Source organism: Apium graveolens, unplaced genomic scaffold (assembly GCF_009905375.1).
Source record: "Apium graveolens cultivar Ventura unplaced genomic scaffold, ASM990537v1 ctg8814, whole genome shotgun sequence".
NCBI classification, from domain to species: domain Eukaryota; kingdom Viridiplantae; phylum Streptophyta; class Magnoliopsida; order Apiales; family Apiaceae; genus Apium; species Apium graveolens.
Genome location: NW_027421490.1, coordinates 12,285 through 25,314, shown reverse-complemented (window position 1 = coordinate 25,314; position 13,030 = coordinate 12,285). Strand labels below are relative to the sequence as shown.

The window sequence follows — 13,030 nt, the reverse complement described above, 5'->3', positions numbered from 1 at the left end:
GATCGTCGAAAAAATCAATTTAAAAATTAATCTAGTAAATCGGGAACGAATCTCGTTGTGGGGAGTGATACTTTTACCGGATTTTTCTAATCCTGACATGCATGATGAAGTTCATGTTTTTTAATAATTTTTTCATAAGACTAAAATTGATATATCTTAACATCCGTACAGTTGGATCGTCGAAAAATCATTTTAAAAATTAATCTTGTAAATCAGGAACGAGTCTCTTTGTCGGGAAGGGTACTTTTACCGGATTTTTCTAATCCTGACATGCAAGATGAAGTTCATATTTTTTAATAATTTTTTTATATGACTAAAATTGATATATCTTAACATCCGTACGGTTGGATCGTCGAAAAAATCATTTTAAAAATTAATGTTGTAAATCGGGAACGAGTCTCGTTGTCAGGAGGGGTACTTTTACCGGATTTTTCTAATCCTGACTTGCAAGATGAAGTTCATATTTTTTTAATAATTTTTTCATAAGACTAAAATTGATATATCTTAACATCCGTACGGTTGGATCGTCGAAAAAATCATTTTAAAATTAATCTTGTAAATCGGGAACGAGTCTCGTTGTCGGGAGGGGTACTTTTACAGGATTTTTCTAATCCTGACATGCAAGATGAAGTTCAAATTTTTTAATAATTTTTTCATATGACTAAAATTGATATATCTTAACATCCGTACGGTTGGATCTTCGAAAAAATCATTTTAAAAATTAATCTTGTAAATCGGGAACGAGTCTCTTTGTTAGGAGGGGTACTTTTCCCGGATTTTTCTAATCCTGACATGCAAGATGAAGTTCATATTTTTTAATAATTTTTTCATATGACTAAAATTGATATATCTTAACATCCGTACGGTTGGATCATCGAAAAAATTATTTTAAAAATTAATCTTGTAAATCGGGAACGAGTCTCGTTGTTGGGAGAGGTACTTTTACCGGATTTTTCTAATCCTAACATGCAAGATGAAGTTCAAATTTTTTAATAATTTTTTTATATGACTAAAATTTATATATCTTAACATCCGTACGGTTGGATCGTCGAAAAAATCATTTAAAAAATTAATCTTGTAAATCGGGAACGAGTCTCTTTGTCGGGAGGGGTACTTTTACCGGATTTTTCTAATCCTGACATGCAAGATGAAGTTCATATTTTTTAATGATTTTTCATATGACTAAAATTGATATATCTTAACATCCGTACGGTTGGATTGTCGAAAAAATCATTTTAAAAATTAATGTTGTAAATCGGGAACGAGTCTCGTTGTTGGGAGGGGTACTTTTACCGGATTTTTCTAATCCTGACATGCAAGATGAAGTTCATATTTTTTAATAATTTTTTCATATGACTAAAATTGATATATCTTAACATCCGTACGGTTGGATCGTCGAAAAAATTATTTTAAAAATTAATCTTGTAAATCGGGAACGAGTCTCGTTGTCGGGAGGGGTAATTTTACCGGATTTTTCTAATCATCACATGCAAGATGAATTTCAAATTTTTTAATAATTTTTTCATATGACTAAAATTGATATATCTTAACATCCGTACGGTCGGATCTTCGAAAATATCAATTTAAAAATTAATCTAGTAAATCGGGAACGAGTTTCGTTGTTCGAAGGGGTAGTTTTACTGGATTTTTCTAATCTTGACGTGCAAGATGAATTTCAAATTTTTAATAATTTTTCATATGACTAAAATTGATATATCTTAACATCTATGCGGTTGGATCGTCGAAAAAATTTATTTTAGAAATTAATCTTGTAAACCGGAAATCTCATTTATAGAGTAATACTTTTACAATGGTTTCCTTGAAACACCATTGTGTAAAGATAAAATAAGACAACGCTTTTTTTATTATAAAACCGTTGTGTGAGCATATCAGCTTTTTTCAATCTAACGGCTAATATCTAATCTCATTTCAATCAAGGGCTATCATTCAGATACTTCAGCAATCCGAGTAAAATGTTTACACCAATCATGGGGTGCCACCTCATCAGGTGGTGCCCATTGAAATTATAAAATAACTATTTCAGACAACTGTTTCTTCCGTTGTATGAAGTTTTCTAAGACAACCCTTGTAAAAACTGTTGTGTGAATTACACAACGTAATATCTAAAAGCTTGTATGAGACCAACTAAGACAACACTTTTGATTTAACATAAAACCGTTGTATAAGAATTCGGCTATTTTTCGATCTAACGGCCAATATCAAATCTCATATCAATGAAGGGCTCTCATTTCGCCACGTCAGCAATCCTTGTGAATGATTTACCACCTATCACGTGCTGCCACCTCAATACGTGGTACCCATTGAAATTCCTCAGACAACGGTTTCATTCCGTGTTTGATGGTTTAGAGGACAACCTTTCTAAAAAACCGTTGTCTCAATTACACAATATAATGTCAAAACCGTTGTCTTATATCCCTATACGTGAACATAGTAACAACGGTTTGTAATAGTTGTGTTAAAGATCTACAACAACACTATATTTAAAAAACTGTTGTCTGACTCGATGAGAGGATACAACTTGTACAACAGTTTAAAAAAGATGAATATCCGTTGTTTGTTCTGGAGCTCACACAACTGTTTTTTCTGTAAAATCAATTCACCGTTGTATGATTTTTTAGGTCGACGGTTTTTTTTTTAACCGTTGTTTGTCAAGCGTTGTCTGATTGCAAATTTCTTGTAGTGTAAAAGTATTTGCAAATCTACGTTAATAAACAATTTATATTGCACAAATACGACAACAATACAAGAAGATAAAAAATTAGAAAATTGGACTTCCTCCGTACACTTCGTTCCACAATTTCTTCATCATCAACAATCCGCAAATTTCTTTTTCGTCAACAAACATCATTGATTCTTTCGATTATGTACATATTCATAGAAGACAAACATAAAATCAATTGACAATTTATCTGTACGTCATCACTGATATCGAAAGTCAAACTATTTCTTCAAATTTATTCAAATCGTAGAAAGGTAACTTCTAATTACTGATTTATATGAAAATTATAGATATACTTGTTTTGTATTATGAAAGGATTATGAAGTTTATTGTTGAGTTTGAGCAATTGATTATTTTAGTTGTATAGAGATTTTTGATTTTCAATATGATTGAGCTATTAAGTTGAATACATTTGAATAATGTGTAACAAATTTCTTTAATTAGATTATGTTTTTAAGTGTCTAAGCTAAATGATGTTTCATTTTAACTTCTTTTTTTGTTGCGGTTGATGTGTCTAGGAAAGTAGTTATTCAGTTCTTAAATAAGTTGCATAATTTTAAAAAGAAAGTGTAAAAGTAATTCATTAGTTTATGGTTGCGAAAGGATCATCTAGATGCCCTTGTAATTTACGAGGTTCAGGTTTCAATTTTATTGTTAAAGGATTTGTGAATTCAGTCGTTAGGTTGCACAATTTTGAATAGTTAACTAGAACTATTTTATTGGTTTATGTTTTTAAAAATTACATCGAGAGGTTCTTGCAATTTAGGAAGTTCAGGTTGCAACAATCTTGTCAAAACATTTGTGTACTCAGTCACTAGGTTGCGAACTTTGCAATAATTAACTTAAACTATTGTATTAGTTATGGTTGAGGAAAATCGAGAGCTCCTTGCAGTTTAGGAGGATCGGTTTGCAATGATCTTATCATTTATCAAAGCATTTGTGCAATCAGTTATAAGTTGTATAATTTTAAAAATATTATTCCAAAATAGGAATTAATTTGTACTTGCAAAAATTACATGGAGATCCATTTTATGAAGTTTAGGTTGCAGTAAAAGTTTTTAAGCATGTAATGTATTTACTGGCTACATTTTGATACTTTTTAAAAATAAGTCAAATTGGTGCATTAGTTGATGCTTAAAACACCTCATCTAGATGTACTTTAATTTAAGGAATTACATGCAGCAATACATGTTGAACAATGTAATGAATTTGTTTATGTCCGAAAAATACATGGTTTACCTCATTTTTCAATTTATGACTTTGCTAATGCAATTGATTCTAGAAAAATGTTCTGTATTAAGTTGCATTTATTTTTAAAAAGCCTAGATGTTATTTTTTTCCTGCATTTTAGCAGTTTGTGATTGCAATTGATATCTTCAACTATGTTATATATGAATTGATAAATTCCTATAAATTATGTCACCTAACATGTTCTTTGGTTGTGTAATTTTCATTGTTAGGCATGTTCTCCTTTCACAATTTTTGACGATCTTTAATGGCTATTCTATAAAGAGCTCAAGTAGGGAAAAAGACTTCAACAAATACCCTTTGTGAATAATATTTGAAAACTCGGTTACGGAACTATCATCTACCATCTTTAATAGTGAAAGGATAACAAATATTGACGTGTTGATATTCAAATTTAATAGGTTATACCATCAAACGCAACAAATGATATCAGTGATGAAGTAAATACCATAATGACTGGAGATTAAGTGGATTAGCGGACCTAGTTTTCGTAGAAATACTACAAATACCAACTGAAAAACAGTAGAAGAAGATATTATACATCACAAGAAAGACGAGGTGATCATTGACAAACACCATCGAGATTTATCAAAATTTCAGATTTATGAAGCCAAGGAAACACCAATTGGCATAAAATAGTTGTTTCATGTTGTATAACACAAATTCAGTTTGGCTTCATTTTTATTTGAATAAGAAATATGATTAAAAGGTTTATGAAAGCATTTGTACTATACCATCTTGTGATAGTTCTACATATTGAACTCTTTATGCAACCTTATGTACATGATTCAACTCTCAATGCAACCACAAAAGCAACATTGCATATAATGTTTGTGACATTATTTATGCAACCACTTATGTAACTCTCAATGCAACCACTCCATACACTCTAAGTCTAATAAAAAAGCATGCATGATAAACAACCTAATATGATAGATTTTGATATTAAACATATTATACAACCTTATACACATGATATTCATCCTAGATTGCAACCACATATGAAATTACAAAATATTTAAAATTTAATATGTAAACATATTATGAAACTCAATGTTTAGCATAAAATGTTTGGATTGTAGGGTTTAGGGTTAAATTATAAATTATAAAATCGTTGTACGTTATATTACAGTCTTATAAAAGTTTCTAAAACCCAGTAGGGAATTATTGAACTCTAAATATTAAAAAACTATTAAATTAGGGTCCAAGATTAAATTATAATTTGGTTCTAAATTTGATTTAAGATTCATCTGAAATTGCTCTTGGTCATATTACTTACATCGAAGATTTTGGTGTATTCAATAGTTAGGTTGTGCATTTTCTAAAACTTATTTCAAACTAGTTTACTAGTTACGGTTGCGACAATATCATTGAGAGATTCTATGAGCAACTATGAGCAACTGCATATACAACTCAAATAAATCTCAAATTCAACTAGAAACCTTAACTGCAACTACATTTGTAACTCAAAGAAATCCAAAATTCAACTACTGGTGCAACTCATATAAATACGAAACTATAAACCCATTATTCAACTGCAAATACAACTCAAAGAAATCTCAACTAGTACCTCAAGTACATTTGCAACTCAAAGAAACCTCAAATGCAACACATTTAATATTATGTTGTTATAAAAAGCAACATACAATATTGTTTGTAACTTTTTATGAAACTACTTATGCAATCCTAAATATAACATGTTTAATGCAACCTTATATACACATGTTTGAAACCTAGAATTCAACAACATATGCAACTATAAAAATTACAAGATTATTAATATCTAATATAACCATTATGTAACTCTAAATGTAATCTCACCATAACTGTAAATTAACCTTATAGAAATAATTTAAACCTAGATTTCAACCACCTATGCAACTTTAAAAATTAAAAATTTATCTAATACATAAATTATGTAACTTTAGATGTAACCGCAAATGTTACAGTCTTACTCAAGTTTCTAAAACCCAATTATGGAATTGGTGAACCTCTAAACAATTACTCAAATGTTATTGTGATCAGTGTTGAGATACTTGGGGTATGTATGATCAGACATAAAAATAACATTGATGAAAAAAACATAACTTAAAGATGCTAACTAATTGCTCTGACGAGGCCATTGGTTATGATTTTGATGATGATCATTATCATAGGTACTTTAACTAATCCCTATTTGTGTGCTTACTTATCAGTTACCGCAATGCATATCATTTTATTGTTTTAATACTTGGAACAATCAACTACTAATTATGGTTTTACCTATTTGACACTCTTGTTCGTGGGAGATTACTGTATCAGAATCTAAAACGTGACCCTCTTCTAAGGAATCTTTTACATAGCATAACTTGTTATTGTGATCAGTGTTGAGATACTTGACATAAACTGAAGTATCTCTTATCCAAAGGTTAACTTAAAGATGAAGGTTGTATTTGCAACCATACCTACAACTGCTAGCAACCATATATGCAACCACAAATGCAAATTTGAAAAAATATGTTGAAAATTATATTTAGTTGCAAAATAAGTTGCAAGTGTTTGCAAATGACGAAAAATAAGTGTGCCTGCAGGGCCAATACTAATATCACAAAAGTAACCATGAAATTAACTAAAATCAGAGCAAAAATCGCCTGAACGCAACCAAAATCCATCCTCTCCAATCTTCCTATTCACTTCCCGTCAATACCAAACCTCTTCTCCACTTTTATCATCTCAAACAAGCTCAAAGCATCTTCAAACCTCCCAACCTGAAAATACCCAGTAACCATTGCAGTTCAAGAACAACATCCGTCACCTTCATCCTCTCAGGTCACTTTACTCACATCATCCATCAACTCACACTTGCATTCATATCCACAATAGCATTCCCCACATACACATCCTCAGAAAGCCCACTCCGAACCGCATACCCGTGAACCTCCTTCCCTCTCCTCCACACTTTCTCAACCCCACAAGCAGGAAGAACATTAACAAGACTAACTGCATCCACCCTCACACCAAACTCCCCCTTCTCCCCACCTCTCAAACAACCTCAACGCACCCTTAACATCCCCCACTCTACACGTACACAATCACAATCGAATTCCACGAAACAACATCCTCAACCCCTATCTGACACATTTCATCAAATACCTTCCGCGCATCCCTCAAAACCCCACTCTTAAAATACATCATCGTAAGCACATTACAAACAAACACATTACACTCCACAAACCCTTTTCTTAACCACAACCCCATGAACACAAATCCCAAAAACCCATCCCCCTAATCTTTAAGTCTGCACATAAATCACTAGGAACAAGGTTGAGCTGATTGAATTGTGAATTACGAGAATCAACAAACTAGAATAGTTCAGAATTTAATTGAGAACAAGTTGAATATAAGATATGTATGTATATTTGTGTGTGTGGAGAGAGAGAGCACCAGAGAGAAGAACACGAGTGAGAGAGAGAACATGAGAGGAGAAGAAAACAGAGTGGGGACATGATCATTATAGTTTGCTGCAGTACATAGTGTTTTGCAAGTATTCTTTGCATGAAGTTGTAAGAGCTATTTTCTTCAAGTGTTTTTGGTTATGAAACTAGTACTAAACCAGACGCTGCTGTTGCAACTCCAGTGATGGAAAGAAGGAGATCCACCACAGCCTTCTCAACAACTTAACCGTTCCTCAACCCTGTCCATCATCTCTCCACAACCAACTGTAAGTTCTGTTAATCTCTTCCATTTACTTGAATATATACACAGATTAAGATGAAGGAATTTTGGATATGTGGTGAAATATATTTTGATAGTATATGAGGTTTAATTGTCACAAATTGACATTCTCCCAAACAAAACAAAATAAGGTTACAGAAGTCGGTTAATGTGTGCTAACCTCCTCAATCCGGGGATGGAACCAGGGGAGGCTAAAACTCGGACTAACCTCGTAAATAAATTGAATTATTTTTTTTAATCTCGACTATCTTGAAATTTTAATTGTTTCCTTACACTTATGTATTTTGTCACAAATATTTTTAAGATTCTAGTTGGATCACTATAATTTTGTTGTATTTATCTGTCCCAGGAAGACATGACAATGCGTTCCAACCGCCTCCAAGGCGACCGCCCACCAGAGGAAGTGGACCTGAGACTAATTCTTACAGGGAATTCTTAAGCTAGCTTTTACATCCTCAGTATAAGTTTCTTGTTCTTTTGTTGTTGGATTAATAGTGATGTTAAGGATTCTATGTAATGATGTCTCTGCTATATGTAATGTGTGCTTGCTTTATTTTGAATTATGTGCTGCACTGTTAATTCTGGATGAATATTTTGATCTGTGGACTGTGGATTAGAGAGATCATGGAATTATAGCAATCTCTAGCCAAACATGCCCAAACAAATACACGTTTCCAAAGGCATCCAATTTTCCAATTCTTGATCTCCCACCAGGCACCAACTTAGTGTCAGTAGTGTACAGCCATAGAGCCACTAGTCAATACATCAGGCCAGAAGGCCTGAAACGTGTATACATAGCGTTCATGTGCTATGGCGGATCCACCTTTAAATTTGGAGGTCGTAGAATTTTGTGAAAAATCGGTGATGGTTACGGTTAAACCTCACTTTTAGACTCTCTAATTCTTCACTTTTTGTAGCATTACGCTCAATTACCGATAATTTGAGATTTTTAAATTGTCTTTAACATTGTGAACTCTGTCATGTTGTATCAGTAGAAAAGTTCTTAATTTATATAACATTATCGAATTTGTAGGCAATATATAGGGAAATCTACTTCAGTGAGCAAACCTAGAGAACCGGGATCTCATCCATTAGGTTTTAAAAGATTAGATCGTTCACATTTAAATTGTTGCCTTGACAAAAGTTTTCAACTTGAAACATGATAGAGTTTATAAATGAAAGCAGAGTAGTAGATATACTGAATCAAGAGATTACATGAAATTTAAGATGAAAATTATCTAAACAGGTAGAAATATGAAACTGCAAAAGCTAAATGAAAGTTTAATAACACCACAAATTACAACAATGTTGGAATAGAAAACCTAAAAGTATTTCAAAAGCAAAAAACTCCTAATGTAGGGAAAGATACTGCACTACTTAAGAGAACCCTAAACAAACATTGTTTTGTGTAGTTGGTTCCCTTGTTTTACTTTCTGTTTGTCTAATTCACTTCACGAGCTTCTCTCCATGTAGTCGTCGAAATCTTCCACTGGTAATGAAGCAAAAAGCGATACTAGTGATTCGAGCTCACCTTCGTCCATCAATGGAATAGTCGCTGATGATTGATTGTTCCCGTTTGCAGTGCCAGGTTGATAATCGGGCACAGGAACATTGTGGATAACTCCTTCTGCAAACGGGATTGGTTGATCAGTCTCACCAGGAAGCATTGGAATATTTGGATTATTCTGATTTATAACATGTTGAGTTAACAAGACAAAAAAAAAACAAAACAAAGAAAATCAATTAAAGTGTGTAATTAATGGTAGCATATGCGTGATTGTCAAAGAATGGTGATGATTTGCTATGATCAAGACCAAGTACATTAGGAGATGTGCGAGATGGAGCAATGGACAGATTGCAGGGGCCAAAGGGGTTACCATCACTGCCATTACCTTTAGAATCGAAGAAGGTATGTGCTTTCAGTTACGCAAAAAAGGCAACGTGTTTAGTGGATGGGTGTTCGGAAGACCTCAATAAGTGAAGGGAGTACCATAGGCGCCACAGGGTTTGCGAGGGTCACTCAAAGATCCCTGTTCTGATAAGTAAAGGCAGAGAGCAAAGGTACTGCCAGCAATGCAGCAGGTGAGGCTTTCTGAGTATGAATCAAGTCATATCTCTGCTCCGGTGTCAGTTCTTCTATGATATCTTTCATTCTATTTTGTTCAAACACGTAGATTGTTTCAATTAGTTCTCTACTAATTATAATAACATGTGGATGAATGCTAGAGAGGATATATAGGTTGCACGTTATCTTGCTATAATCTTAAACTTTTCTCTGGAATAGAAGTAATGCCTATAATTATGAAAATACAACAACGAGATGGATCTTCCAAAGAACAAGGCTGCTCGCAACTTTTAACTACAAAAACCAGTAAAACTAATCAAAAATGCCTAAATATGCATCCCTTGTATACTCTAATCAGGTCTTACTTTCTTCATTCGCTCATTTATTTTCTGTTAGTGTTCGGTTCTAACTGTGTTCCCTATTAGCCTAGCAATGACACCACACTCGACATAATCACTAATAACCGAGTTTTACTTTATCAACTGCTGCAGATTCCATTCTCTTGGGAGTTTGATGATGTGAAGAGAAGTTGCAGAAAACGTCTTGTTTGTCACAACCGCCATCGACGAAAACCTCAACCAGAATCGTTGTACATGAGGTCCAGACTTTATCACCTTCTGCAAATAAAATATTCGCCTCATAGTGAAAAAGAAAATTGGGTTTGAGAGTTATTAAATGAAAGCAGAGTAGTAGATATACTGAATCAAGAGATTACATGAAATTTAAGATGAAAATTATCTAAACAGGTAGAAATATGAAACTGCAAAAGCTAAATAAAAGTTTAAATAACACCACAAATTACAACAATGTTGGAATAGAAAACCTAAAAGTATTTCAAAAGCAAAAAACTCCTAATGTAGGGAAAAGATACTGCACTACTTAAGAGAACCCTAAACAAACATTGTTTTGTGTAGTTGGTTCCCTTGTTTTACTTTCTTGTTTGTCAAATTCACTTTATCGAGTTTTTCTGCATGTAGTCGTCGAAATCCTCCCCTGGCAATGAAGCAAAAAGCGATACTAGGGACTCGAGCTCACCTTCGTCCATCAATGGAATAGTCGCTGATGATTGATTGTTCCCGATTACAGTCTCAGGTTGATAATCCGGTGCAGGAACATTGTGGATAACTCCTTCTGCAACCAGGATTGGTTGATCAGTCTCTCCAGGAAGCATTGGAATATTAGGATTATTCTGATTGATAACATGTTGAGAATTTGCTGCTTGCGAATAATTGCTGTCATCGACAATCCAAGGCTCGTGATCAATGTTGGGAAGTACTCCTTGCTGATCAACAGGTAGTATCTGATTAAATTCTCCCATGGGCATTGAAAAATCAGTATCAATCCAAGGGCCGTGATCGATGTTGGGAACTCCTTGTGCAACTGGTAGTATCTGATTAACTTCACCCCCAGGCATCGAAGAATAAGTATCAATCCGAGGCTCATGATCAAGGTAGGGAACTCCTTCTGCAACAGGTAGTATCTGATCAAATTCACCCATAGGCATTGTAAAATCAATATCATCAATCCAAGACTCGTCATCAATGTTGGGAACTCCTTCTGCAACAGGTAGTATCTGATTAAATTCACCCATAGGCATTGAAAAATCAGCATCGAACCAAGGCTCGTGATCAGTGTTGAGAACTCCTTGTGCAACCGGGACTATCTGATTAACTTCGCCCACATGCATCGGAGAATAAGTATCAATAATGTTGGGAACTCATTGTGAATCTGTTAGTATCTGATTAACTTCGCCCATAAGCACTGAAGAATCAGTATCATATTGATTAGATGATTTCAGTAGATTAACAGAGTACTCGCTGGCATTATCATCACCTCGCTTAATAATCTCGCATATCGCATAGTCTTGAACTGATTCTGGTAAACCAAGTTTTTTCGAAAATTTATCATCCAGAGTATACTCATACATGCACCACTTATCATCACTCTCACCATTACTACTCACCTTCTTGTCGATTTTGTACGTAAAAGCTCCTCTGCTTCCAAGAACCTCATTACTCTTCTTGTCCTCAATCTTTTTATTACTCTGACCAACCCAAGTGCCACGACCAGCTCTCCTCGAAACACGCTTACCGTTCTTGGACAACTTAGCGAACACGTAAATAGTCTTCTTCTTGCCGGATGATGCTGATTGCCAGAAGAGATCATCATCTCTGAAAACTTCGCATTGCGTCGAGGCTCCGTAAACATCAGCTTGTTTGATGATATGATCGCAGGGGAGTGGTTGTTTTTGGATCATAGGGATGAGATATTGGAGCAAGACTTCGTGTGGTGAAGACGCAAAGCGAAACCCTACCTTTAGTCCTTCGCAAATGTCACATTCCTCTCTGTCCATAGTGAGTCGGTGACAATTCTCTAATGTTGTTAATGATTCAAAATTATTAATGTTTATATAGTACGTGAGCTGGGTTTATGGGCGGGGTTTAAGAACTTCTATTTGGATTCTTATTTAATTTAATCACAATTTGTTTATTTGTAATAAATCCTAATTATTCCGCTGTTAGTCCTAGTGTCGTTCCTAGTGCCGTTGGGTATAATATCACCTGTGCCAAGTAAACAACTACAAGGAAAGTTGTTTACTTTTCTTAATTTCTCCGACAATAAATTAGGTGTGTTAACTATTATAGACTGACATTAATATTAACTATTAAATAAATTATGAATTAATATTAAAATAAGAAAGAATACATACTTAGACAAAAAAATAAAGAAACACATACTTCAATAAAAAAAGAAAAAAAAATACTTATGCAATGAGTCTTAATATCAAATTTTAGATCAACTTTTATTTTATGCTCAATTGATGCTACTTATAAATAATACTTTCTTTTTTTCATATAAAATTAAAAATCTTATAATTTTTTACAAAAACAAAATATAGGGAAAATCTTATTAATTAATGTAAAATTAAATAAAAATTATATGAATGACATCTTATAATATTAAATTTAGTTACAATTAATTCATTTTATCAGGAAAAGCCTTATAAACAAGTAAATTATTATTCCCAAAACTTAAAAACTCATAAACTAAATTATTGGTATAAATAATTCGATAGTTTTATTTAAATGTATATAACTTTGAAAAGAAATATTTCAAATTGAAACATATAGTATTATTGTCATTTTTATGTGTGTTTATAAAATATAATTATTTTTTAATTAAACGATAAGTTTTATCCTGGTTCAAAAGTATGTGAATCATAATTAATTTAATTTTAAATTATTTTATCCTCAGACCCATTA

The 13,030-nt window shown here is 33.2% G+C and overlaps 1 protein-coding gene across 1 annotated transcript; it reads right to left on the bottom strand.

The window, feature by feature from the left end:
* Positions 1–11,484: 11,484 nt before the first annotated feature.
* On the bottom strand, positions 11,485–12,120 carry LOC141705347 (NAC domain-containing protein JA2-like). The gene has a single exon (XM_074508349.1). The coding sequence runs from the start codon at positions 12,118–12,120 to the stop codon at positions 11,485–11,487; it is 636 nt and encodes a 211-aa protein (XP_074364450.1).
* Between the last annotated feature and the right edge of the window lie 910 nt (positions 12,121–13,030).

Coding starts and splice junctions, on each gene's coding strand:
- LOC141705347 (XM_074508349.1), bottom strand. CDS start 12,120: ATGGACAGAGAGGAATGTGACATTTGCGAAGGACTAAAGGTAGGGTTT.